Below are 27,357 nucleotides of genomic sequence, written 5' to 3'. Positions count from 1 at the left end.
TTATACGACCGGTGACACTCAAAAATCGTTCCTAACCATAAGGGTGGGCATGGGTTGAGTTGGGTCAATTTGAGTCTCAATCCTTAACTCAATCCGATATATAGCTATTTATGATTTCTTAGATTCAAGACCAACTCATTATTAGGCTAACTCAACCCAATCCAAACTTCTTATGATTGGATTGGGCAATTCGGTCAGGTTAACTCAAAATTAAGTCTATTTTTAAGTTTTGATTCCAACCCGTGGTTCTAACCCGTACATAGCGATTTATGATTTTTTGAATTCAAGACCCGTTCATTTTTAGTCCAACCCAACTCACTATGATCGAGTTGGACAATTAGACCAAATTGACCCGAAATTGTGCCCACCCTCAAACCACGGATTCCTTGGCTCTGGCGTTGTTAAAATCCACCCTACCCTATCACCAGTTGTATACAACCATGGAGATGAAAGATATAATCCACCCTATCACCAGTTGTATACAACCCTGGAGATGAAGTAGACACATGATTATATAAGGGTGGTGACAACCAAAAATCTCTCCTGAAGTTGGCAAGCTTCACTAACCAATGAACAGTGGGACTGTATGAGCCTGTAATTCAGCTTCCGACTAAAACAAAACAACAGTTCAACAGAATTAAATCCCATAATGAAACATTAAAGAGGTGTAAAAATTTACCAGCACAAAATCAACCGGTTGTTGGGATTCGAAAGAATTATCTAATTCTCCTTTCTATTCAGATATGAAATAAAAGATAATACAAGGACTGAAGGTCCACGAATTACAACTTTCTAGTAGAATGTGATTAAACTAAAGTAAAGCGCAACACTAGTGAAGTGGTAAGAAACCAAATCGGATATGTGTGGGGTGAAAGGAGAATCTGCCGCTGATCATATCACAAGCGAGGCAGCAAACAGAAAATAGGTCTTCTTGCCATATACTCGGAGAGCCCCTTGAGATGCTGCAATACAATCAGCTTTCAATGCAACCAAGTAAAGACCAAAATGAATAACCAAAAATACTTCTTCCTACATAGCAGACTCATTTCCCAGCTGTTTAATGAAGAATTCCAGCCAACACTTTTAATCGATCTTTACGGATGAGAAGAGGTAATGAACAAAGTAGAAAGACATGAGAAAGCCAATAGTGCCAGTTGACAACATGATTGCAGTTGCCATGATCAATGAATAACCAAGGTAAAGGATAGCCGACACAGGCCCACTCAAACTCTGCAGGTCAAATACCAAGTAATTGATGGAGTACAGGAACACATAAAGGGAAACAGAACCTGAAGCAAAGAAAGCCTTCCACCACCACCTCCAATCCTCCACACAAAGATGCATGTAGGTGAGAACCACTGAAACTTCAGCACAAACAATAACCAACAACAGAAGCACTATAAGCAGGAAACCAAAGACATAATAGAACCTCCCAAGCCAGATGCTAGAAAGGATGAAGAAAAGTTCAATGAAGAGGGTTCCAAATGGAAGTGTCCCAGCACCAAGAACAAGAAGCCATGATGGATATTTGCGCGCAGGAATTTCCCTTGGAATCTGGTTGGTTCTCACAGGATATTGAATTGCCTCAGCTCGTGTGCCTAAGAACCCTCCGAGAAGAGTGAGAGGCACTGAAATGCAGAACCAGAGAGACAAGAGTACAAAAAACAAGGAAATGGGAAGAGCACCAGTACTATTGCTGCCCCATAGAATGAAGTTCAGTACCGTAAGAATAAGAAAGACGATTCCAGGAAAGAAGCATGCCACAAACCAGGAAACTGATCTCCACCCTTCGGAAGTTCCCTTTATGGTTCTCCACATACGGACAGCAACATAACCAGCAATAATCCCAAGGAAAAGATATAGAATGATCATTCCTGTCAATAGCATTCCTCGTGAAGCTGGCGACATGAAACCAAATGCTGCAAAAATGATAGTGACAACTGCCATCCCTGTAATCTGAACCCCATCTCCAACCATAACACAAAGAAGCTTTGAAGAATCTGGTTCTCTGAACACATCTCCCACAACAAGCTTCCACCCTGAGAGCTCCTCATTCATCTGAGCTTGAGATTCTTTGTCCAGTTCTTCATATCTTGTTAAATCCCTCCTCACAGTCCTTAGGAATATGACAAAGACAATACCAGCGAGGAAAAAGATCACCATTAATGAATTCAAGATAGAGAACCAGTGCACACGAGCCCCCTCCATCTTCAGATAAGCATCCCACCTTGATGGCCATCTTATATCACTTTTCACAAACTCAACCTCATAAGTGAATGATACTTTCTCTTGCTCCCTTATTATTTGAGACTTTTCGAGCTCTGAGGGGCAATTTACAGCTGGGATACTTTGGTACATGGATTTTTTCTTCATGGTGTCAGGGTCGTATTTAACGCTACAAGGGTAAACCTCAAAGCCAACAATCTCAAATCCAGATGCCTTTTTCTTTTCAGCTTCGGAAATGACACCCGGACCTTCTTCCCCAGTCCCAATTATCTGAACACCGCTCCCTTCATACTCGTGAATCAAAACCCTGAACTTCAGGTGATTGATTATGTAATCATCTTTACTGTTGGGTGAAGTGTACCCAACAGGAAACCCAGTCCACTGAATCTTAACCCCATTTTGGTAAGCATATCTCATTGCCGGCAAATTATCAAGGATCATGTTGACCTGATACAGATCACGGGTTCTTTGTTTCAGCAGCTTTACGTCGTGCTCAGTCAAAGGGTGTGTGGTACATAGGTAAAGAGTCTCATTGACATTCATTTTAAAGCGGTAAGCGGAGTTCTCGATCTCATCTCCCATGAGGAGTTCCCCGAGATTCTCAGCGCTTTTCTTGATACCTTCAGGGGGTTTGCAATAAGGGAGACTGTAGTAGCTGAAGGGCAGCTCAGTCTCTATAGAAGTTAAGGAGTTAACTTTGGTAATGATTTCTTGCGCTTTGGAATATGTGTGCATGTAGCTTCCCGGGAGATAAAACCCATTACAGGTGTGCGCAAATAGAGCCAAAACAAGCAAAGCCCATTTGATATAGGTCACTCTCGGATTCGATATCGCCATCGAAATCGAGAAAAATAGCACTCACCAGAGGTTGGAGTAAGCAGTGGATCTACGCTAATCTTACAGATGCATTCAGCAATAAATCTACACAAAGTTTCAAAAGAAATACAAAAAAACCCAGTATCAGCCAACGATAAAGAATAAATTTTTTAGCTGGATTAGCAAAATAACCATTTGGGTTAACAAATTAGAGCATGAAGTTGTTTATTGTTTGATTTCTACTCTCCAACCGCATCAGATCCACTAATAACAGAGCATAAACAAGCATATACTCACTCAATCAGATCCGATTATTAAAAACAAAATTAAAAAAACAGAAGCAGATCCATGAATTCAAATATTACAACTTGGAATTATAGATTTCACACATGCAATAGATCCATGGAAGATGTGAGAAAACTGAAGACGCACCGTAATAGATCTGGAGCAAAACTTTGAAGGGATGCTGAAGGCTGTGTGCGTGAGAGCGAAGCTCAAAATCTCGGCGTCCCCTTCTTTTAAAATTTTATGCTACTCCCGTTAGAGCAAAGAGGAAGGCATGAAGGAACTAACTTTGCTTTCTTTGGAAAAATTGTGCGAATGGAGATGAGAATAACTTATTCTCTACGCGCTCATACTGATATTGTGAAGAACCCACTTGGGTTGGGCCCCAGCCCACTAAAGTTACATTGGATATTTTTTAAAAGGAAAAGTCAGATTGGATCTTGAATATCTGGGTGTGTGATTTTCAATTTTTTTTTTTTATTTTTTTTTTTTTATTTTTATTTATTTTTTTATGAGCTTGACTGATTGAGATCTGAGACGACTTTATAATGCTTTATGGTAAAGAAAGTGCATTGTTATCATCATTATAATGGTTAGAAATATCATTGTTACTTAATGTTTTGTTATATGAAACTTAATTTTTGTCATAATTACATGCTTATAAAGTAATCTTGCTAATGAACATGTCATCAATAAGCCATTAGAAAATAAAGATTTATGGTATGGAAATAAGTAGAAGAGACCCCATTTGCATACATCAGTCCAACATTAATCTCATTTTTGTGAAAAATGTGATTAACAATATTGTATCCTGTACAAATCTTTGGTTTGCAATTACTATACTTGGTATGAATGTATAATATGAATCTACTTTTCCTTTTTTTTTCTTTTTTTTTTTAGTCATGAGATTATGTGCTTTCTAATTATACTTCCAATTCATAATGCCAGTTAAGTTTTGTTTATACCAACCTTATTTTCATGTTTCAGTTATCAGATATACTATCTTCCGGCTCGAGGTTGTGGGTCTATCCAGACGTTGGTGGTGAGAGTAGTTAGTCAATCTCCCCCTAAACTTTTAAAACTCCCAAAAACCAAAAACAAGGAATTAACTAGTTATTTAGACTACTAGTCTCATATTCGAATTCTCATAACACCTTGATAGTGTGTATGTGTATGAAAAATCATCATCCCCTTATAATTTAAGCTATCTTATTCAAAAGAAGGCATTAACTAGTAACAAATCCATGCATGCACCATATGTTTGTTAACTATGAAATCTAAAGCTAAACATGTAGGCATCAATTAGGGTTCTAAATAGCTCTTTTAACATGTCATTTCTTACAGAGAGTCACAAACAGATAATAACAACAAATTGTTCTCACATAACTTACAATGAGATAGGAAGAAGAGAAAGAGGAGAGAGAGACCCAAAGGGTCATCATGTTCCAAAGCAACCAAGATATATTGTACAAATCTGTGTCAATGGAACTTGAGGCTGGTCAAGACGTTGTTGTTCACAGGGTCAGCCAAATGATCCAGAAGGTTCTGGAAGGGCCCCACACCAGTCACAAGGCCTTGTATGAAGTAACCCAAAATTGCCAACATAGCCAGCCTCCCATTCTTCACCTCCTTGAGCTTCAAGTCCTTCAAAGACTTCTCATCTTTGCCAAATCCCAGAGGGTTGAAGATGGGCCCACCCGGGTAAGCTGGGTCCCCTGAGCCACCCAAGTACTTCTCAAAGCCCAAAAAGTACTGCCTGCCCATGGACCCTGGATTGGCCCAGTCCTGGAACCTCCTGTGCTCTGCAAAGCCCATGAGGGCCATCTCAAAGACAAAGAGTGTATAGGGGTCAGCCCAGTAGTTGTAGGTCCCAGCTGGGGGGATCACCCCTGTTTGGAACCAGGGGAGGGCTGTCTCTGGTGGGATCAGGCCAAGCTTTCCAAGAATCTCTGGTGCTATGGCACCAATCGCACCCAGCATGGCATAACGTCCATTGATGACCTCTCCATACGCTAGCCATCTTGGCTCAATGAACCCTCCTGTGCCTTCTGGGTCAGACAGCCCCAGTGGATCAAATCCATAGTCACCAGGAAGGCTGGAAAGACAAATTCAACCATTTTCCAAATTAAAGTACTTCATTTAAGTAATGCGCCCAAATGTTTTAAGTACACATATATTATGTAGGAAAAGTATTCCAATAATTATATTGCATGTACCAAGATTTAAAAACAATTTGATTCTTCAGTTGCTATGACTTGAACTACATGTTACCTGTGTTATAATATGGATGTACGATAAATTCATATTCTATGGTATATATTAGTAACATGAATGAGTCACTAACATCGCGTGACAGTGTTAAGGTCGAAAATAATTTCATAATCAAGAATCTGTATGAGAGGGCATGCACAAAGTATTACCTGCCATCCAAGTAAGTAAGGCTTTGCTTGGATGCAAACCACAATTGTCTGTCTGCTCCTTGCTGAAATCAAAACACAGAGAATGTCAAGACTTGTAAGATTGATTGAGTTTCAGTAATGAACCATCAATTTGCTACAAATATTACATACCTTAACAGGGGGTGTAGAGGCTGCCCTGACTACAAAGGAAGCAGATTTTCTTGACCCAAATGGAGATTGGACTGCCTTTCCTCCTAGCAAATGCCTTGCAGCCTCCTTTGAGGCTGTTAAAGATGAAGATGATACCAGAGCTTGTGTGGCCATTTTTCTCTTTTCTTTTCCTCTCTTGCTCTCTCTCTCTCTCTCTCTCTCTCCTCTACGAATCAAATATTTGCTCAGTCTCAAAGGCTATGAACTATCACAAGTAATATACAAAGACAAAATGCATGGGCCAGGGGTCACCAAGACTTGTGGGCACTGTGGCATTGAACTCCTGGTGGATATTGGAGCTGTCCCAGGTTTCAGATTAGGTTGGGATCTGATTGCCCAACAAAGATTGTACACGTGGCGTCATTACCTGGATAAGGGATATTGCAAAATTTCATCGGATACACTCACTTAGAAACTTGATTTTTAAAGCACATTTTGGTAGTGCCTACTGCATGTGTATACATGAGTTGGAGTGAAAGACATTTCTAATAACATGGATTATTTAGCTAAAAATTTGAATTGATGTTTTCTTTAATTTTGCTGGAGTTGTCGAATGTTTTAGCTCTACATGTTTTCAACGTACTCAACCTTTTTTTTATTAGAGAACTAGAAGCTCAACACTTCCACCTACGAATGAAAATGCCTATATGTGGACTCTTTTTCGACTATTTTGGAATAAATAAATATGTTCAATTATTTATTCGATCAAGATAATCAAATTTTTTCACATCATGCAACAATTGTTAGGATTGTTAAGTTTCCAAACCTCAGTTAAAAAGGGTGGACAGAACGAGTCATTTTCGTACAATGCCCTAAGTAACTAGCACTAAAGCTGTGTTGGGGCTTACAACTCTAGTGGTAGAATACTTGTCCTCACATCCATAGTAACGATAATAACTTCCCTATTACTGGTTCTATATAATCGTATTTATATCTCTTTTCCCTATATAACAGATATACACATAATTGTACACAACTGACCACGCTCATCATTTTATCCACAATGAGATTAGTACTCAAAGCATGAACCACATATATCCATAATAATTTTTTTTTTTTTTTAGGAATGGTGACATAGGTTCATTTCTTGTTGGGATCATAATAGGCCTAAAGGCCCAAAACGTAAACAACAACTAGCAACAAAGTTATATGGGCTTGTAAACTGAAGCTCCACCATCAACCAGAATGCGTACCAACATTGTAGCAGGCTCAACAACAATATGGCAGAGCAGAATCAGGACCCAATTGCAGAAAAAAAAAAAGAAAAAGAAAAATTCAAAGGAAAGAGTCCTATAGGCCCATTGACCTAAAAACAAAAGTAAAGTGGGTCCCAATCCTAAAAGCTCGACCGCAGAGGATCCAAACCCTTAAAATATGTTTCATTTTCGTCCATAAAGCATAAACCCCTCACCTCAGAGGTTTTGTTGCTCATTTCCTCGCCTCTCTTAAACCCTACAAAAAATCAACCTTAGGGTTTCTCTCTCTTCTGAAAACCCTAAACCCCTAATTACACCAAAGATGATGACCACCATCCTCCGAAGGTCACCTTCCATAGCCACGGTGCGGTCCTTCGCCGCCGTCGAAACACTCCTGTTCAGCCACCATTCATTTATCGCCACGTCGGTGCCCGACCTCGTACTACCCGCAAATGGTGCTCTCGGCGGTGAGGCTAGGTCCTACACAGTCTCAGCGCCAAAGCCGAAGCTGGGTCCTTCCTACGGGTTTCAAGTGAGGGACTTGCACGCGAAATCTGGGCCGTTGAATTTCCGCGCATCGACGGCGCTGAGCGCCGAGTTCGCTGTTGATTACTCGTACGACGAGTCGTCTAAAAAGAGCGGCCAAGATGATGGACTCGAGATCGCGAAGCTAGGGATTTCTCAGGACATTGTATCGGCTTTGGCCAAGAAGGGTATCACTAAGCTGTTCCCCATACAGGTGATTTATCATTTCCCGCTTGTGTGTTCTGATTGTTTGATGAGAAAATGATTGGAAAAGAAGAAATCTTTTGAATTGATTTGTTTTCTGTGTGTATTAATTATTTGTTTGGAGATTTTGTGTACAGAGGGCTGTGTTGGAACCTGCGATGCAAGGGCGTGATATGATTGGTCGTGCTCGAACAGGAACAGGGAAAACTCTTGCGTTTGGGATACCCATCTTGGATAAAATCCTTAAATACAATGCCAAACATGGGTTTGTTTCTGTAATCATACTCATTAGTTAGATTAATAGTGTGCTCCGGTTGGGGTTCTCAGTAATTACTTTCTAATTTCGCCTTTTCTACATTTTCTTTTTGGGTTTTTCCATTATGGATTATGATTTATGTTTGATTATACAGCCGTGGGAGGAACCCTTTGGCTTTGGTTTTGGCTCCAACAAGGGAACTTGCAAAGCAAGTTGAGAAGGAATTCCACGAGTCGGCACCTGGCTTGGATACAATTTGTGTTTATGGTGGTACACCCATTTCAAGTCAAATGAGGCAGCTTGATTATGGGGTTGATGTGGCTGTTGGCACACCTGGTCGTGTAATTGATCTTCTTAATAGGGGTGCTTTGAATTTATCGGAAGTTCAGTTTGTTGTCCTTGATGAAGCTGATCAGATGCTCCAAGTGGGATTTCAAGAGGCCGTTGAGATTATCTTAGAGAAGTTACCGAAGAAACGTCAGACCTTGATGTTTTCTGCAACAATGCCGGGTTGGATTAAAAAGCTTACTCAAAATTACCTGAAAAATCCAGAAGTGATTGATCTTGTAAGTATGCAATTTTTTTTTGTATGTTCTTCTTCGGCCTTGCCTACCGAATACTAGGACCAGAGCATAGGCAATGGCATTGCCAGACTGAGGACAAGAAGCGTAAAACATTACTTTCTCCATTCCATAATGGTTTTAGTGCTTAATGGTGTGACCTGATGGTTTATATGACTGACAAGGATAGTTTTGGTTAACTGTATTAATAAAAATCGAATTTGCAACTTGTCTTCTTAATTTGTGCCTAGATATCGAGTGAAAGTTGGCAGAAATGGAAGCTTTAATTTAATTTTTTTCTAAAAAGGTTTTGAAGCTAAAGTGGAGGCAAGAAAGGTTTCTTTTTGTGCATTTTTGTTTGGTGACATGAAAACTACTGGTGTATAGTTTTGAGTGAGTATAAAGGTTTTACACATATTCATCTGATCATGGTTGCAAACTAACAAAAACTGGCATGTGCTGTAGGTTGGGGATTCTGACCAGAAATTGGCTGATGGAATTTCTCTATTCTCGATTTCATCAGATTCATATGGAAAAGCATCAATTATTGGACCACTTATAACAGTAAGTAATTGTAACCTTTTCAATTCTTGGTCTTACCCTTTCCAACATCTGGTCCTTTCTCACCACCAGATATGTGCTTGTTAGGAACACGCAAAAGGAGGAAAGTGTATTGTTTTTACGCAGACAAAACGTGATGCTGATCGATTGGCATATGCCATGTCAAGAAGCTATAAATGTGAAGCTTTGCATGGGGATATTAATCAAACCCAGAGGGAAAGGACCCTCTCAGGTTTTAGAGATGGGAATTTCAATATTTTAGTTGCCACTGATGTTGCTGCTCGCGGGCTTGATGTACCCAATGTTGATCTGGTGAGATTTATTTATCCTCTCATTTTGTGTGGTTTTATGTTAATTTATCTTTGTGGCTGTCCCCGAGTTGTTAATTACTAGATGTTGCATACATTCTTCACTAATCTAGTTGTTTTTATTAACGTCAGTCCCTTCCCTTTCATTTTAGTTTTCATGAGTTGGTTAAAGCTTTTAAATGCCCTACTTAGGTTAGGCCCGTATATGGTTTTGGATGCATTTGAAAGTGATAATATTACGGAGTCAAATTAATGACGAGGAATTCTACTGACATAAATTCTTTCTTCTCCTTTTCGGCGTTAGGTGATACATTACGAGCTTCCAAACAATTCAGAAATATTTGTTCATCGGTCAGGCCGAACAGGTCGTGCTGGGAAGAAAGGAAGTGCTATTCTTGTTTACACACAGGATCAATCCAGGGCTGTCAGGACTATTGAACGAGATGTAGGATGCAAATTCACAGAGGTAAAGATCAATTTCTTTTTTATTTGTATCTTCCTTTTTCGGTGTTTCTTTTTTTGGTGGCAGCTGCTCACAGTTTAAGGCCTTTTGAGATTGAGAGTACACATCTCTGACTTGGGTTATTAAGTGTTTGTGGGTAAATTAATTAATAGGTTAAATGCTGAAAGTGGCTTGGCGGTTATACGCTCAGGATGGCTTGCATTTTCCTGTTAAAGTCGAAATCAGTAATTACCAACTGACAAAAACAAATAGACATTCCCATTAAAGAGTTTTGTTTCTGCTAAAATGTTTATGTGCACTTCAATGCATTCTGCTTATGTGATTTTCTTCGTTTTGAGTCAAAGCCTACCACAGGTCCGACATAGTCCTCTCCACTATTGTGTGGGAGCTTCCCAACACTTCGCATGCTTACATAACCTATAAATTGGAATTTATTTCTTAGCAGAATATGTCTGTGTTTATGCATGTAGCATGCTAAACTGATTATCTGATTGCTATGTGCTCATCAGCTCCCTCGGATTGCTGTTGACAGCAAAAGCATAGACACGATGCCCGACATGGGTAGATTTAACACAAAAAGTAGTCGATTTGGTCAAGAAGGACCAGGATTTAGCCGTCCTGGATTTGGTCGTTCCAGTGGCTATGGTGATTCTTCTGGTCAGATGGGTAGATCTAGTGGACCCCGTCCTGGTCGTTTTGGTTCCTTTGGTGATTCTGCTCAATCTGGAGGTGGGTTTTCTGGATCTGGCTCAAATCGAGGAGGAAACTTTGGTGGTTCAGGTTTTGGTCGTTCAAGCGGTTCAAGTGGTTTCGGAGGGTTTGGTAGTTCTGATCGTTCAAGTGGTTTCGGAGGGTTTGGTGGTTCTGATCGTTCTGGCGGTTCTAGGAACTTTAGTTTGGATCGCCAGAGTGGATTTGCTGACGATAATTCTAGCCGTTTTGGCACCTTTGGTGCTGATGATCAAAATGCAGGGAGAAGACACTTCTGATTTTATTGAACGGTAAGTCTTTTTTATTCATGTATTCTTAATCTTTGTTTGCCATATAATTTGCTGGCTCAATTGGGTTTCTTTTAATTGACACATTCCCTTGTGCTACTGGATCTACAATGTTTACAATTCCTCACACTAGTGTCTTGCAATGGCAGTTAAGAAGATATGACGACGGGTAGGAAAGGATTACCAAAAACAATTGTTTATTTTCATGGATCGAAGTCAATTAAAGGGGGCATTGCTGCTTAGTGGTGCACGGGCTTCAGCACCTGTGAGGAAGTGCCTATGCTTCTAATTATTCCAAAATATAAGTCTTTAGATGTTTTTCTGTTCATATTAAGTTTCTAAATTAGAGTATGAAGCGAAATTTATCATAATTCAGATATGAAGAAGAGGGCTCTCACATGTAATTTATCTTTTAGTATTGTGTTATGTTACAATTTGTCCTTTATTTGAGGTCTTTTTAATCCATGAGAGTGTACTGCTAAAAACTCGACAGTGTTTTCTTATCAGGCCCCAGGAAACAACCCAAGGACTATCTCTATAATGGAAAACGTGTTCCCACTACTGTGGAATGGACTATGAGCATCAAGTATTCTCTTTGTTTTTTTTCCTCTTTCTAAGCCCCTCGGCTTCTACGATAATTGACACAACCTATGACCGATTTGGATTCACTCCTAATAATTTACATAATACTAAATGGGAATTCTATTCTGACTTTGCGATCTTCCTTCTTTTTTTCCCATGTTTAGTTTCAATAATTGCCCTTGAAAGTTAAAAAAACAAATTCCAAATTCCAAACCGAAGCAGCAGCTCCTTTTCTGTCCTGCCGATGGAACCCGCCACCGGCATCACTCACGGGTGAGTCCCCATTCCTCATAGAAGGGGAAAGGGGAAAGGAGACCTTAGTTGAAATGGCTCTCTCATAGTACAGGTTTCTATGGGAAATAGAATTCTTAAAGATTTCCGTTATCATATTATAGTTCTATAACTTTAACGTTTATATTGAGAATTTAGTTAAATCGGAGCCTTTCAGCGTTAGTTCGAACTCGCTTTCTCAAATCAATTGACATTTGGCATTGGGCTTTAGGAACAATACATACTACACGCCCAAAAGAGCGAAAAATAATAGGAATATTTAATTGAACTATTAGGAGATTAATACAATGTTTCATCCTATGAAAACCCGTCAGAAAAGCAAGGGACAAACAACAGCATGAGATTGGCAAAACAAAAATGAAAAAAAAAAATGAAAAAAGTACGAACCAGTACATGATTTACAAATCCCAAGGACTCCAATGCTGTCAGGCGTTGAACAGCTTCCTGAAAGGCCCATCTTTCCGATCTTTTGCAGCTTCGGTTAATGCTAGGAACCTCTTGAACCCTGTTGTGGCTGCACCTCGCCCGAGTGCAGCTGCTCTGGTTAGCACGTCATCTCTAGAAGCAATAAGTCCGGCTGAAGCAGGATTTGATATTAGAGCAACTGTAGGGGCAGTTGGGAGAGGGATGGGTGGGGCAGCCGGTGGTGGGATAGAAGGTTGTGTAATTCCGGGCCCATGCTTGTTGAAGTCCTCTAGTATGCTTTGCTGATCTGCCTTTTTAAGACCCTGCAAAATCCATGCTCAAATTAGTTCAGTTAAAGACATTGAATTAAGCCTGATAATCCAACTCATAATTCTTTTGGGGAAGACAAAATTTGCGCTAAATGGTGTGAACAGCACTTGTATAGAGTACAAAGCATCCGTTCTATGGAGGGACTTTGTAAATCTACACTATGCACAGAACAGAAACTGCACTGCTCTAATGCAATGTCTGCTCAGGTCGGGTCACCAATTAGTCTTGAAAGTCAGTCTCCTAGAGTTTCTTAAGGTTTTAACTTCGGTTTGACTAATGGAAGGAGCAAGAATGTCTCATGTGAAAAACAAATGAATGCAAAGAGGCAAGGAGGAGTTGATCATGACCTTGAGCTCCAGAATTCGCTGAAACTCCATGGGCGTTCCCTCTGGTAGCAACGCCCGATAAGTATCCGCAACAGAATCAATTGGGGACAGTATGACCTGTATACAAAGATGACATAAGCCTGCTTCAGAAAAGAAAACCAAAAGCTGTCAGAAAGAGTACCAACAGACAGATCATCTACCTTCAGAAGTGCTTCAGCTTTGCTCATCTCACGGCTTACAAATTTCGAATAGCTAGCAGCACGTGAAGTCTGTTTGAAGAATTATATTGATCTGGTTAACAGGTTTGATTTGTGTACCATGAACAATAACTAATCAATTACGATGAGTAATCATATATCAACACTGCACTGACCTGGTGACCAAGGGATGGTATCTCTAAAAGAATTGTCTTTACAGCTTGAGTATCCAATAGCATCTGCAATAAGCGCATCACATGAACCAATCACAAAAATTACTTCTGATATAAACTAGAAAAATGCTCGGAGATGCAAGAAATACACTTGATAATTGCATAAGAAAGATAACCTGAACTAAGAAAAAAATTTCAAGGTGAAAGTCTGACTTATGGACTCCATGAGGTAAAATTTAAACTAATTAGAATTCAATATTCAAGGGAAATCCTCGGTATATATCCCACAATAACATTTGAGAAGCCTCAAGGTGTAAACTGTGCGTGCCTTAAAAGCAAATACTATATATACTTGTTTTCATTTCTTGATAAAAACAAAATTAGGTTTAAAGGAAACAAAGAAAACTTTAAGGAATACAGTCCCTACTTGTTGAGCTCCAGTTTCTGATATTTGCTTGCATTTGAAAATGTTAGCATAGAAACGTGGACCAAGAGATGATGCAAGCTGCAGAGATGAAGTTAAGAAATCAGAATACAGAGCTAAATTACAACTCCAAAAGAGAGATTCTCCAACACACATCAGTCCCTTGTAATACCTTGTCCAAGAAAAATTGGAAGTAAATCGGTGAAAGAAGGCTTCCAAGTATAGGAATACTACTAGCAAGGATCATATTAATGCCATTAACATACCTGCAAAAAGGTGGATGTGGTCACTTGTGGAGAGTGTATAAAACTTTAAAGTGAAAAATCAAAATTTTAGATTAATGCTAGCTTACTCTGATTGGTCACCAACGCTTTCAAGCGTACCCCATAGAACTCGTGTCATTGCAGCCATTTCAGCATCAAACTTAGTTTCCAGGCCATGCACCAGGGTTACCAATGCTTTTGTTATAACTGCTGAAAATTCATCCTGCATAATTGCAATACTCTTGTAGATAATGAACAGAAATAGATATGCCATAGGTGATCTTTTTATAAAATATCCCATACCTGTACTTCTGACATATCCACCCCATCTGCAAACTGAGAGTCAATTATCTTGGATACACTTTCAGCCAGTTCACCAGACTGCCAAGAATTAAACACAAATTACCAAGAATGTAGAATAGCATTCATTCTTGTACTATAATTGTTTATGCATATCATGTGAACCCCGGATTCAATGCTACTACTAATGCTAAAATAATGACACCTCTCAATAGTTTCAGAAAGAAGACAGCCATGCCAACAAACTCGGATAGAGAACTAAAAACCAAATAAATACTGACAAAATTTACTACACCTAATGTTTAAAGCATAGGCTGATCAGGCTAACAAGGAAAGGTCCGCATAACACATTATGGCAACATATGAATGCAGTCAGGTGATGCATACAATAAGCAGTGCAATCATTTTTCACTTAAGTTCTTATGACGGTATGTGTCTCAGACACCTTATAATTATAGACTATATAATGTAAATCCTTAGCCCGTGCCTTTGTTAGCTTTTACTTCTTTAATGCAAAAAATAAGGAAACACATCATACAAACGGAAAAATCTAGTCCTTGTTATCCAGAAGTTCCAATCAGAACAGTATTTGCAGTAAGTTGAGACCAGGCATGGCAGCTTCACATGCACACGTGAATAAAGTTAACACTCAATATCACTGAGAAGTTCCATGTCTCCAGAAAAACTGCTTACCGTCTGATGGCAGTATTCTGCTGAGTTGACGATATAACAAATCACCCTTTCATCTCTGTCAGATGTCTGCTAAATTGCATTTAAAAAAAATAGATCTGTTCAGAAAAACAAGAATTTTTTGAAATAATCCTGATAGTTAGAATTGGTCCCTTGATACCTTTATCTGTCCGTCCATACCAGTTGCTGCTGCAACAATTCCTGTACCACCTTTAGGTAGTCTTGCAAAAAGCTTTGTAGCATATGCTTTGAGTATCCTTTGAAACACCTAAACTTGGAAAGAGGCATATATCATATTCTGGTTAAACAAAGATATAATCTTACTGTTACTGTACTTAGTCACGTCAATAGTCCAGGGTCAGTCAAGCAAATAGGTCTCAAATGGTATGACCATGGGACTAGACATAACTGTCTCATCCACGATAGCCACAAGGAAAAAACATGCATTTTTCTTTAATATTTGAAGGGTCGGTAAAACAAATAGGTCTCAAATGGTATGACCATGAGACTGGATGTAGCTATCTCATCCACAATAAACGCAAGGAAGAAACATGCATTTTTCTCATAATATTTGACGGGGGTTATTATTCATATGACTATTGAAAAACAAAGATTTTTCTCGTTCCATCTCATCAACAGGTATTATAATTACAAAGCAATATCTTTAAACCTTGTCAAGCAGTGGTACTGAAAGATTTTTCAGTTGCAGCATCATACGTGTTCTGTATGTGGTCAACAAATTGGGATATTAAAGAATGAATTTTAAGAATGCACCTTGAATAAATTAAATAATGTCTGGTTCTTTGTTAAAGCACTGCATCGCTTTAAGCTCCTCTTGATTATGAGAAACAACTGAAAGACCAAAGGGGGCAACCGAGTCAATGCTATTGAACATCATTAAAGTGTGCATTCCAGAATTTCTGGAGAGACAGAAAACAATGAGTATCTAAATTCTTACCTGCATGCTACTTGATAAAACATTATTCTGACTTCCCTCCTCAATATCCCATGTTTCTTCCTATTGGAAAGAAGATAAGGAAACCGTAATTCCAAAAAAAAAAAAAAAACAAAAGCAAAAGCATACTATTGAACATATGTAATAAGAAGTCATAGACCTGTTCTACCTGAACAAGTTTCTCCAAATTCTCCATTAGTGTTTTCTCTTCTAGTTCTGTGTATACATTCAAGTGAGGCTCAAAGCAAGATGAAATGATTCCACGGAAGTTGAACTGCCAAATTAAACAGTACAACGAATTCTCTATCTGTTAGAAGTTAGACTTAGGATGGGAAAACTACAGAATTAAATAGTATGGGGTTACTTATTATGAAAGAATATAGGTAGAAGAAATTTTTTTACCCCGGCTCCAGGCACTGATAAATCTTTATCCTTTTCCTGGCAAAAGAAAATTAGGACCTTAGTAACTTGATGGTATAAGAATCTTCACAATGCAAAAATTGCAACCATATTAAGTAATATGTAGCATGCATACCTCTGTGCTACTTTGCTGATGTGCACCAAGCTTTTTTTCATACTTCTTTCTAATATCTGAAGCACTTTGACTAGTGTTTTCCCCTCTGCCAATTTCTTCAATCTCATTTCCAATCTCCCTGCCTCGAGTACCACCACCAAATTTCTCTGCCAATTCATCCTCAAATTCAAGAGTTCGTTGTAGTGCCTGTAGACAACAATCAAAGCATTAATAACGCCAACAAGTGAGAAAGTGGCCAAGGCCATGAGAATGGATATAGAATATCAACCATAATGAAAGTTTTGGTGTTATATTTATCACAACCAATCGCTTACAAGAAATGTAGCGTAGAGGTGCCACTTGAGGTAAGGAAATCCTTTTTTTGGTCAATAGATGAGGAAATCCTTAATGACTATAACTTCCCATATTAAGTCCAATTAGGCAGATCACATAAAACTTGCAGAGACAATTCCCTTCACAACCATAATTGAGTTTGGTTCAGTTTGCTCTTTCTTTTTGTTTTTTTGTTTTTTGTTTTTCTTGCATAAACTTAATTAATCCTTAAACAGAGCACCCATACAGAATAGAAACTGGAAGATCTCAAGGAGGCAAGAATTATATGACCCATAATACATTGCACTACATCACTGACAAGTTGTTCGAAGGTCTCAACAGATGTACTTAATATTATTAAGGAAGAAACTAATCTAAGCTTTTGCACACCGCTGATTGGTTCAATGTCTTTCCCATGGTTTCCATCAAAGGGTTTCTCACTGTTTAATGACACATTTCCAGTTAATCTCAGGAGGTAAAACAAACGAATGATATCACATCATATGGGCAGTAGAATTGAAATTTGTACAGGAAAATCACATGCAACAAGAGGGAGATGGTTGCGCTTATAGCAAAGCCAAAAAGGAAGTAGATTAAAATATTGCAAGAAGACATGGTGACGTAATGATATTAAATTCAAATGCCTCAGAAAGGTTGAAAATGGGTTTATCTGAACTTATGTTGTTTGTGCAGAGCTTCTACAACAATAGACAAGAAATTGTCCAATCAAACTAATCTGAAGACAATGCAAAGAAGCACCAAATTTCACTCTTCAACTACATGTAAAAGCAATGCAACAAAATAAATTAGAAATATGGCTTACCAACAATAATGTCCCAACATCAGGCTTTTCTTTCTGATTATTATGTATATCTTCTAGCTGCTTCCTGAAAGAAAGTACAATACAACACAGTTTTAAGTTTCTTTGAACTTTTTTCTGGCGAAATCAGATATGAACTAAAACCCACAATATCCAGAGGGTCAAATAAATGGAAAAACTAATAATAAAATAATCAAACTCATACGTAAGTGTCTTCTATGGAATCTCACTTCCAACATTTTTCTTCTCCCTCCGACTCGAAAACAATAAGGAAACTAAAAACTCCAAAGGTAAATGGGAAAATGGCAGTTCAAGAAACATGTATTTTATCCGCTATGTGTGATAGCATAACTCGCCTACCCTTTCTGCTTACGTAAACGTCTTAGCACCAGTACACAAAATGCTACAATTATCAGGTCTTTTCTTGGACTACAACCGTGAATATTGTAGAAGATGTCAATAAGAACAGTCAGTTTCCAAATTTTTTTTTTCTTCTTTTTCTGTATTTTAAGAAGTTGATCTTCACATTTTATGTAAGAAAAATGTAAGAAACTCCTGGTCTCTAACACAGAGAATTGAAGGTGTGAACATAATTTAATGTCAAAGACAAGTAGATTATACCTTGTTTTTTTACAGAACTGAATACAGAGCCGATAAGGAACATGCCACGGAGTAGGAAAGATTTTCCAGATTTCTTCATTTGTTCTCATACGACGCTTGATCCATGCATATCTTCGTTCAGTTTTATCCAATTTAGCTAGTTCTAGTAGTATAGAAAACAAGAGGAAATTCAAAATCAAGGGCAATTAAAGTGAAGTCTTCATACAGAAAGCATCTCTGCTAAGAATAAGATCTAACATGAAGACACACCAGCTCCTTCAAAGATCTGCTCATAAGAAGTAAGCTCCCTGCTGCAAAAGTTATTTACTAATTCTTCCCTCACAGATGGCTCTAAAGCATCAACAACCAAGCAAGCATCAGATAGCTGCTGGAGTAAATTAGTTTCCTCTGACTCTTTTCCAGTTCCTAAGCTGAGAATAAACCGCAAAAGAGAAGAAACTTAGGAGTCAAAGACAGCAAAAACATTACAGTTGCAACAGGGAAAATATCCAGTAAATGAACCAGGTGCAGAGGAAAATCAAATTTCAAGTAAAAAGTACAAAGTGGATAAAAGCAAATAGAAGATGGACTTCTCGTCCATCAATAAGAAGGAAGACTGTCATTAAGAAACAAAAAACAAGAAACGGAAACAATAAAGAATCCACCCAATGTGTATCTGCATAATATTATAACAACATACCTCGAGAAATCAGAAAACACGTGTGACTTTAGTATTTGTTTGATATTCTTAAATTTCTCCCTCAGCTCCGTGATTTTCGGAATATCCCTATAAGCTTCAAAATGGCTACATAACTGGTTCACGGCCTGACATGCATCATAACCCAGAATTAACATGAAGCACTTTCTCAATAATTATATAAAATTAATCTTCTAAAACTGCCAAATATTTTCAATCATCTGTATATAACGCAAAACTTTGTACGAGGAATAAAAGGATTGTTTTACAAAAATATAACAAAAGCAAAATAACAACAGTGCGCATGAAAACAATGCGTATAATTTCTCTACAAGGATCTTCCAATTGCTTAAAGAGAGTGGAACAGTAATCATATGCTAAAGAGAGTGTAACAATAATCATATGCTGCAAAGGAGAGGGCATAATTGAGCTACATATAACCTGAAGCATGGTTAAAATAAATGGAGCCATATAGTAAGCGCCTCTTCAACCTAGAATAAAATGACACTGTATACTAGAAGATAGGTTACCTCCAACTGTGCAGAAGCCTCTTTATATTGTCGTTTTGAAGCCATTACTTGAAGCTGCTCAACAGCAGAGACTGCCATGTCACAAAAATAGGTACTACCATGAGAATGTAATATAAAGGCAAGCATCTTCAGCTTCTAATCAGGGTAAAACAATTAAACTAGTAATTTTGATCAATCATCACTGTCGAAAAGGAAGCAAGAACTAACCAAGCATGGTCAGACGATGAAGAGCAGTAATCGTAGTTGTTATATGCTTCTTTGCAAAGTCTAACTTCTTAATGTCCCGACATATTTCTTGAACCATTGTCTCGCTCTGCTCAGCTTTCGTTTTAATTTCTCGGATCTTATACATGAGTTCCTGCCTTAGAGGATTACAAAATAAATAAATAAAATAAAACAAAACCAAAAATTCTAAAACTAAAGCTAATGCAAGCCATATACAGCAATAGCAAGCCTTGATTATGCAAATTAACAACAATGCCTATGGATATAGTTTATGAACCGACCTCCACAGCACGCGTAGCAGCAGCGAGATCTTCTTTGGCTTTGGTCCCCGAATTGCTCTGAAAAACCACACCAACCAATCAATCAAAAACTAGAAAACGTGAAATTGCAGTTGTGAGCTCAGCTCAACAGGAAAAAATGGCAAAAATGACGACCTGTTGGCGAACCGCCGCTAAAATTCCAGCATCCACACGCCGAATCTCACTGTGTATCTTTTGCATAAGCGGCTCCACACCAGATAGAGACGCCTCTGTTCGTGCAATTCAAGCATTCCAAAGAGTAAGAAGCACAAAACCTACACATTCTGATTATACAAACCCTAAACATACAAACAGAGACAGAGACAGAGAGAGAGACCTGTAGGGAACATTTGGTTGATGTATTCCAAAGCGCTTGACTTGTCCATGGCTTGCAATTGAGCTCCAGCTCGTTGCGTTTGAGTTGTCGATCAGAGAAACAGTTCAAAGAGAGAGATCTGAGAATTTGGATAGTTCGGATGCTCTCCCAGTTTGAGCTCTCCTTTCGATTCAACAATGGCGCTGGAAATGGGTCGATCTCAGATCGTCTGAGATTATGTGAACCGGGTTTCAGGATCAACGACTCTGACCCGATGTTTTGGAGCGGGCCAAAATGCGCGGGTTTGCATCTAACTTATGGGCTGGACCTCTACTCTATGGGCCAAAATAATTATATCAAGACCAAATTATAGAAATGATGAGAAAAATAGACATGATTTTATACAATTGGGGTTAGAGAAGTTTTTCGTCCGTTTTCATTTTCTACCCAGCCAATGTCTGATTGCTTTCTCTTTTTTCTGTTTTTTTGGTTGGTCTGATTTTTCCTTCTTTTTTTTTTCTTTTTTTTTTCATTTTATCATTTTTTTTCTTCAATTTTCAGTTTTTTCGATCTGCTTCATTATTTTATTTTGCTACACCAATATATATTAATTTTTGGATAAAACCATCATATATATTCAATTTCATTTTTTTAAAATTTTTTATTTTAAACTAAAGATAATATAATTTTATTGTCTAGGTTTTTCTAAAATTAGAATTTTTATTATTATTTTAATTATACATTATTATTCTCAAATTATACATTTTTCATTGTTTGTAATAATTTTAGCCTTTAAACTACCATTATTATTTTTAATAAAAAAAATACTTTTTAGGACATAAATTAGCAAAAAATGTACTTGAAAAATGACTAACATATTATTATTCTCAAATTGTCCTACTAGATATGTTTTCACTATTTTTATTTTTTGAATATGTTTTACAATTAATTTACTATGCGCATTTTCGAATCCTTAAAATGCAAATTGATTTTATCATTTTCATTCTCAAAAAATATTAACCAACGGCCCTAAGCGTTCATCCTTGGATTGCAAACGTCAGACAACTACATGAGAAAAAATTGGAACTACATAAAGTTTAGTGGTAATCTGACCACCAAACTATCAACACCTTTGCAATTTGGCTTTTAATTAATTAATTAATTAAAGCAAGCTAATTAGGTTGATTAAATAAATGAAGTAAAGTGAAGAAGAAGCAAAGGGAGTAAAAAGGCGAAAAAGAGAATCCACAAGCACACAAATCAAGTAGGCTTGGCGGGTGATTATATAAACAAAAAGAATTTAAAATTTTAATTCCAAAAAGAACAAAACTTGATTTAATATAAGGTTCATGTCCGACCACCCTTTGTTGTATCCATCATTGCAACTGTTACTGGGTTGTGTGTTTTTCAATTTATACTCAATTCTGCGAGTGTCAGCTCAAAACAAACTGTCGGAGGACCTCAATCATTCTTCAAATTTAGGGTTTTTCTGGGTGCAATTTTACAACTTTTTTTCTGGGTTATGATGGAGAGTTCAGCTTCTGAGCTTCAACATGGAGAGGAATCCACGTCGGATGCCTCTGATCAGCCCCAGGTGATTTTATGCAATGTTCAGGTCCCAGAGTTTAGTAATTTGACTAGTAAAGATTTGATTTTTCTCTTCATTTCTTACATTTTCTGGGTTGCCAACAACCTGTAGTTATATTGTTGTTGTCTTGTTGATCTGAATTGGAAAAGGAAAACTTTTAGATGGTTCATTTTAAAAGCTCACATTTTGATACGAAGTTTATGTTTTTCTTTGTTGCCCATGTATTTACTTGTGCTGAAGTGCTTGGACTCTATAGCTTGTTGGGTCTCTTTTTCTGAATTCAGTATCAATGAATGCATTTGATGGTTTTGCAGATTCATGATCAACAGGGAAAAAATGAAGAAACTTCCTTGGTTCAACAGTCTAGACGGCCAAACCTCTCCTCATTGCAAATACCAGCAAGGACACTGGAAAGTAGTTTGTCTGCTTTTACGAGGATTGATATTCCTTCCGTACCAAGTCCTAGTTCTACTAGAGCTGGACTGCCCCCTAGACCAAATTCAGCTAAGATCAAATCATCCATGAAAAATGTGTTTCCTCAAAAAAGCTTCAGGGCGAAAAATTTGCCCCTGGATGGTGAGAAGACCATTCTCATTATACCAGATACACCTTCATCAGATGGTCATTTGGCAAAGCCTTCTACTTCAAGGTCTTTCTCGCTTAATAAGGTTTTCTTCTCTCCATCAATGAAAGCAACACATTCTTTACCAGTTACACCAAGTGCAAATGTGGGTTCTGAGACTGTGCAGGGCAGACATCTTGAGAGTCATTCTGATTTCTCTGTAAGTGATTCTATTTTATCTTTTCCATATACCAGTTCCAGTTTCGAAATTCTCAGATTGAATAGCTTAATATCAAATTTCGAATACATTGTTTCAGACAATCGAAGTTAAGCAGCATATGTCCCGATCATTATCGGTTCCAGTAAATGTTAAAACCAGAAGTTTAAGGAGGATGGATTCCGGAGGCATGATGCGTGTAATTTCAGCAACTCCACGTCCTTCAATAGTTGAGGGTGCCTCACCAAATGCCGCCCCAGCATTGGAAACCTGTAAATGATACATCTTGTCATTAATAGAATTTCAAAATAATGATTAATTTATATTATAGCATATTTACTCATCTGCTACAAGACAAAACTTGTGAATTAAATGTATTAACCTGGACATAAAGCAATTCTTCACATCCATAGGTATCGTTCTTAGGTTTTCTACCTTGGTTGCATATAGATTTGCTTTCAGGAGAAAACCCTCATCTTCATTCGTAATAGGATTCATATATTTTTATTCATGTGTTGATTTATGTTAGTTCACTTGCAACTGGGAATGACATTCATAGCTTTAAAATAATAAAAATTGAAATCCGAAATTTTAAACTTGTTCAGTTCAAGTACTGAGCCATTAACTCTTACTAAATACTTATGGATTTGTTATTTTATCTTTCCCACTTTAATGCTCCTTCTATTTTGTATTATCTAACAAATATATGTGTAACTTGTGAATGATAACTCGCTAATTTCAGCTACTGAAGATTCTGGTGAAGACATTCCTGAAGAAGAAGCCGTTTGCAGGATTTGTTTGGTTGAGCTTTCGGAAGGTGGTGATACTCTTAAAATGGAGTGCAGCTGCAAAGGAGAGCTGGCACTTGCTCACAAAGATTGTGCAGTAAAGTGGTTTAGCATTAAAGGGAACAAGACCTGTGAAGTCTGCAAGCAGGATGTTCGAAACTTACCTGTAACACTACTCAAAATACACAATCCTCAAACAATTATTAGACGACCACCAACAGTAATGCAGCAGAGGGAAGTCCCTCATTACAGGCAAGTCCCAATTATTACAATGTTGGTATTCATTGCAGCATGACATTGTAGTTATGAATCATTGTAAAGAGCCTCGGGGCTCCATGTTTTCAATTTTTAGAAGAAATCCCTGTGATTTCAAGATTTTGAAGAACGTATGTAGGCTATCCTCCTGAAGAATGTTTCCTATCATAACATTGATATGTTAGTAATTCTGGTTACTTGATGGCGAACTAAACTACACTCAGTTAATGCCCCATTTATTGTCTATAGGTGCTTATCTGGTTGCCATCCTTGCAGGAAATCCGATCATAAACATGTTAAGATTTTCTTGAATTGCCAATATAATCTAGCCCCCTTTCTTTTATTTTTTATGTTGTTCATAGTCACTTTTAATATGAATTGCATTTCCAATAAAATGGACTTTTGTTGAGGTGGGGGAGATGCATGTATACATGTTTCCTACTGCTGCATCTGTTAAGCACATAGAAAATTATGAAAACGTATTTGTTTCCGTCAATAATTCAGAGAACTTTCTAGAAATTTTTGGTATCATGCCCCTTTATTGAGATATTATTGTTAAGTTTGATTTTGGATTTTGCCTTGTTGCACGCATGACAGGGTCTGGCAGGACATACCAGTTCTTGTCCTGGTCAGCATGCTTGCATATTTCTGCTTTCTGGAGCAACTTCTGGTATGTTTATAAACTCAAGCTTTTCACTATATGGCTTTATATTTTGGGTAGTAAGCTCAGCCTTGTTGGCAAAGATAAACTTCGACTAGATTCTAAAATTCATGTTGTCCCATATTTCATATTATCCTTGATATGATCTTGAAAATTTCATAAGTGACAAGAAATCACGGATATTCGGATAAGGTTGTAGGCCTAAAGCGGTATCTGTTTAGATTGCAGCATGCCAATGGTTTTTGAACATTTTCATAACCTCAAGAGTTTACCATTTCCAGTCTCTACATATACGCTTGTTATTTAAACATTTGTATGAACATTTTGTTATTGTTTTACATTATAATCAATTTACCAGTGGTGGTGTCTTTTTTTAAATCTGAACAGGTATCTGACTTGGGTCCTCGTGCTCTTGCCATTTCTTTACCCTTCTCTTGTGTTTTAGGTCTCCTTTCATCCATGATTGCTTCAACAATGGGTGAGTTTATTATTCCTTTCACTACCAAGTTTTTTATTATTATTTCTTTTTCTTTTCTTTTTCTATAAATCCTCATTTAATAATTGACAATGCTATACAGGGAAATTATTTTCCCCAACACATATGTGAAGTTATTTTTCTTTTTAATCTCTTCTTGCTCTTCTCGTTGGATGTTAGAAGCTTTGTCATATTTAATTCCAATTAGGGAATATTTAAGAATTGAGTTGCTGCCATTATGTTTTCTACTCCCTCTCTCTCTCTCCCTTCCATTTTTTCTTCAAATTAGTAAAACATTCTTTTTTATTCTTCCATGAATTATACTTGAAATACCTGATTATGCATGGTGGTGGCAGTGAGCAGGAGCTACATATGGGCTTATGCCTCCTTCCAGTTTGCCATCGTGATCCTGTTTGCTCACATATTTTATACTCTAGTAAGCAGAACTGGTTTCTTTCACGAATCCCTGCACCTGCTCCATTCGTTTCTCTTTCTGTTTTCTTTTCCTGTGTTTTTGTTTTTAGTGAGGAGTACTTTGGTCTCTGATGCAGCTTCTCACGTTCATTAAACATGCAGCTTAATGTAAATCCGATTCTCTCAGTCCTCCTTTCCTCATTCACTGGCTTTGGGATTGCAATCAGCACAAATTCTCTTCTGGTGGAGTATCTTAGATGGAGATCCAGCAGACAACTGCAATCTTCCCATCAACATGCTAGCAGTGCACTGCATCTGCATGAACTACAGCTGCAGCAGCACCTGCAAGAGCGCCAGCAGTGGCAGCAGCAAGAGCAATATCAACGCCATTACCAGCAACAACGACGGCAACGTTTGATGGAAGATTCGCAGAATCAGTATCAGCAACGACAACAGCAGTTGCAGCAGCAAGAACAAGAACAAGATCATTATCAACACCAACAGGAGCAACAACTGGAGGAAGATCCGAATGTGGATGGTCCCAGGCAGCTAGAAATTAGACATGGCACATAGTTCAAAAAGACTCAGCAATTTTGGTTTCTTTGATAGGTAGACTCAAGCTCAGTAGATTGAAGATCTTTCCTTTTGTCCAATGCATGTTAAGATTTAATCATATTCTACAGAAGGGTAACTTAAAGGTTTAAATCCATCTGAGCTTCAGGGAACATAGACTTTGCATGATCTCTGCGAGGTTCTCTTCGGATTCAACAGCCTCGGTCAAATGAGTTTAGATAAAAACTGCCAATTCAGATTGTTTAAGTCTGTCATGAATGCACGTGTTTCTTCAACAAATCATTTTTTCTCATTACACTCATCTTAACTTTGGTGCGTGCACGTAATTATTATGTGCACCAAGAATATTATAGTCACCAAATATGAAATACTTGATATGTGATTTTGGTAAACCAAACAATAAAAGTTGGAACTTGTAAGTATTTGACTTTAAATAATTGTTTTATTTTGTTTTTATTTCTTGCAGATTAAATGGGTTGTACAAGAGAGGCATGTTGTAGGGATACTCAGGCTTCCAAGTAAGGCTGACTGGATGGTATGTTGTATTCACAAGCCTGAGCTCAACTCATTTACAAACTTTAGCGTAAGCAAAAAGGTGTCAAGCATGATGATGTTTTGCTCGTCAATGAGGAGAGTGAAATGCCCCCATCAGAACTTGACATTATCAAGAGAAATTTCATTAACATTTTGTAACCGATTGAAAGAAGAAAATTTCAGAATCGAAAAAGGAAAAGAAAAGGTTGTCTAATTATTTCTTGTAATTTACAAGGTTTGTCTTCTCATCTTGCCTCTGTGTTACGTAAGAAAGCTTTCTGCTTGATGAGCATGTATCTTGTGTATGCAGGGTTTATATGGTTCCTGATGATATTTTTGAGAATCCACAAACCCAACCCAAAGGCTTACCATAGAACTGCCTTGTAATGAAACTCATCAGATCCATAATTTCTTAGCACAATTCAATTGGAGATATTCATTTCCTACAGGTGGCTATTATCACAAAACGTTCCTAATGTTTACGAAACTATCAGATTGCATCCTTAATGTATTTTTGTGTCATTCGTAGTCTTCAAGGTTAGTATGTGTGATCACAAATGGTCCCTGCCTTTAGATTCCATAAAAAACTTGTTAGTTTTCTGATGTGGCATATATATATCACAAAACATCCATGAGGTTCACACATTTATCACAAATGGTCACTATGCAATTTTTTAATTTTTTAATTTAAAATTCATAAAATTTTGGTTTTCTTTTTTATATTATTTAAAAATATATGTTGTATTTTAAATACATATGACACTATATTTTTAAAGATGTGGGCTTCACATATATGCCACATCAACAAACTAATGAAGTTTTTTTAAAATATTTTAAAATTCATAAAATTTAAAAATGAAAAAACCTTTTAAAGAAGGATTTTAACCTTGAGGACTATTTATGAACCCTAAACCCTTGTTTTTTCATTTTTTAATTTTATGAATTTTAAATTATTTTTTAAAAACTCCATTAGTTTGTTAATGTGACATATATGTGGAGCCCACATCTACAAT

General features: G+C 37.5%; 5 protein-coding genes across 6 annotated transcripts; 2 read left to right on the top strand and 3 right to left on the bottom strand.

Moving 5' to 3' along the window:
* Positions 1-716: 716 nt before the first annotated feature.
* On the bottom strand, positions 717-3,667 carry LOC110755624 (transmembrane 9 superfamily member 12). The gene is made up of 2 exons (XM_021956854.2): positions 3,475-3,667; positions 717-3,147 (listed from the first exon to the last, which is right to left on the bottom strand). The coding sequence occupies exon 2, from the start codon at positions 3,061-3,063 to the stop codon at positions 1,084-1,086; it is 1,980 nt and encodes a 659-aa protein (XP_021812546.2). The 5' UTR covers positions 3,064-3,147; positions 3,475-3,667; the 3' UTR covers positions 717-1,083.
* A 962-nt stretch (positions 3,668-4,629) lies between these two features.
* LHCA3 (PSI type III chlorophyll a/b-binding protein) lies at positions 4,630-6,141 on the bottom strand. Its single transcript, XM_088249930.1, has 3 exons — positions 5,898-6,141; positions 5,748-5,809; positions 4,630-5,422 (listed from the first exon to the last, which is right to left on the bottom strand). Exons 1-3 carry the CDS (start codon positions 6,048-6,050, stop codon positions 4,807-4,809), a joined length of 831 nt encoding a protein of 276 aa, XP_088106056.1. The 5' UTR covers positions 6,051-6,141; the 3' UTR covers positions 4,630-4,806.
* Positions 6,142-7,339: 1,198 nt separating this feature from the next.
* On the top strand, positions 7,340-11,472 carry LOC110755629 (DEAD-box ATP-dependent RNA helicase 53, mitochondrial). The gene is made up of 8 exons (XM_021956860.2): positions 7,340-7,871; positions 7,999-8,126; positions 8,272-8,683; positions 9,143-9,241; positions 9,326-9,550; positions 9,851-10,012; positions 10,519-11,010; positions 11,157-11,472. Exons 1-7 carry the CDS (start codon positions 7,455-7,457, stop codon positions 10,996-10,998), a joined length of 1,923 nt encoding a protein of 640 aa, XP_021812552.2. The 5' UTR covers positions 7,340-7,454; the 3' UTR covers positions 10,999-11,010; positions 11,157-11,472.
* A 645-nt stretch (positions 11,473-12,117) lies between these two features.
* Positions 12,118-20,508, bottom strand: HIT1 (Membrane trafficking VPS53 family protein). The gene is made up of 24 exons (XM_021956876.2): positions 20,299-20,508; positions 20,097-20,191; positions 19,944-20,000; positions 19,645-19,795; positions 19,438-19,508; positions 18,911-19,035; positions 18,481-18,641; positions 18,232-18,373; positions 17,614-17,677; positions 16,479-16,664; positions 16,346-16,381; positions 16,113-16,217; positions 15,947-16,006; positions 15,763-15,840; positions 15,149-15,256; positions 14,992-15,057; positions 14,302-14,379; positions 14,088-14,221; positions 13,908-14,001; positions 13,739-13,816; positions 13,315-13,377; positions 13,142-13,210; positions 12,963-13,058; positions 12,118-12,608 (listed from the first exon to the last, which is right to left on the bottom strand). Exons 1-24 carry the CDS (start codon positions 20,345-20,347, stop codon positions 12,306-12,308), a joined length of 2,469 nt encoding a protein of 822 aa, XP_021812568.2. The 5' UTR covers positions 20,348-20,508; the 3' UTR covers positions 12,118-12,305.
* A 1,009-nt stretch (positions 20,509-21,517) lies between these two features.
* On the top strand, positions 21,518-26,875 carry LOC110755668 (uncharacterized). 2 transcript variants are annotated; one of them, XR_015834781.1, is made up of 10 exons: positions 21,518-21,871; positions 22,180-22,647; positions 22,745-22,916; positions 23,387-23,684; positions 24,285-24,357; positions 24,736-24,826; positions 25,180-25,259; positions 25,400-25,846; positions 26,277-26,579; positions 26,655-26,875. XR_015834781.1 is itself a non-coding variant. In XM_021956905.2 (9 exons), exons 1-8 carry the CDS (start codon positions 21,800-21,802, stop codon positions 25,808-25,810), a joined length of 1,665 nt encoding a protein of 554 aa, XP_021812597.2. In that variant the 5' UTR covers positions 21,518-21,799; the 3' UTR covers positions 25,811-25,846; positions 26,277-26,592. The 2 variants fall into 2 exon arrangements, 1 of the variants encoding a protein (XP_021812597.2); XM_021956905.2 differs by lacking the exon at positions 26,655-26,875 and having other exon boundaries at positions 26,277-26,592.
* The last annotated feature ends 482 nt before the right edge of the window (positions 26,876-27,357 follow it).

This window comes from Prunus avium, chromosome 3 (assembly GCF_965620075.1).
Source record: "Prunus avium chromosome 3, drPruAviu1.hap1.1, whole genome shotgun sequence".
In the NCBI taxonomy this organism is placed as follows: Eukaryota; Viridiplantae; Streptophyta; class Magnoliopsida; order Rosales; family Rosaceae; genus Prunus; species Prunus avium.
This window is presented reverse-complemented; position numbering and strand designations above follow the sequence as displayed.

Coding starts and splice junctions, on each gene's coding strand:
- LOC110755624 (XM_021956854.2), bottom strand. CDS start 3,063: ATGGCGATATCGAATCCGAGAGTGACCTATATCAAATGGGCTTTGCTT.
- LHCA3 (XM_088249930.1), bottom strand. CDS start 6,050: ATGGCCACACAAGCTCTGGTATCATCTTCATCTTTAACAGCCTCAAAG. Junction 5,810..5,897: donor CCTCTACACCCCCTGTTAAG/GTATGTAATATT, acceptor TTTTGATTTCAG/CAAGGAGCAGACAGACAATT. Junction 5,423..5,747: donor CTTACTTACTTGGATGGCAG/GTAATACTTTGT, acceptor TTGTCTTTCCAG/CCTTCCTGGTGACTATGGAT.
- LOC110755629 (XM_021956860.2), top strand. CDS start 7,455: ATGATGACCACCATCCTCCGAAGGTCACCTTCCATAGCCACGGTGCGG. Junction 9,551..9,850: donor ATGTACCCAATGTTGATCTG/GTGAGATTTATT, acceptor TTTCGGCGTTAG/GTGATACATTACGAGCTTCC. Junction 10,013..10,518: donor TAGGATGCAAATTCACAGAG/GTAAAGATCAAT, acceptor TGTGCTCATCAG/CTCCCTCGGATTGCTGTTGA.
- HIT1 (XM_021956876.2), bottom strand. CDS start 20,347: ATGGACAAGTCAAGCGCTTTGGAATACATCAACCAAATGTTCCCTACA. Junction 20,192..20,298: donor CAACCAAATGTTCCCTACAG/GTCTCTCTCTCT, acceptor TTGCACGAACAG/AGGCGTCTCTATCTGGTGTG. Junction 16,007..16,112: donor ATTTGGAGAAACTTGTTCAG/GTAGAACAGGTC, acceptor TCTTTCCAATAG/GAAGAAACATGGGATATTGA.
- LOC110755668 (XM_021956905.2), top strand. CDS start 21,800: ATGATGGAGAGTTCAGCTTCTGAGCTTCAACATGGAGAGGAATCCACG. Junction 21,872..22,179: donor ATGCCTCTGATCAGCCCCAG/GTGATTTTATGC, acceptor ATGGTTTTGCAG/ATTCATGATCAACAGGGAAA. Junction 22,648..22,744: donor AGAGTCATTCTGATTTCTCT/GTAAGTGATTCT, acceptor ACATTGTTTCAG/ACAATCGAAGTTAAGCAGCA.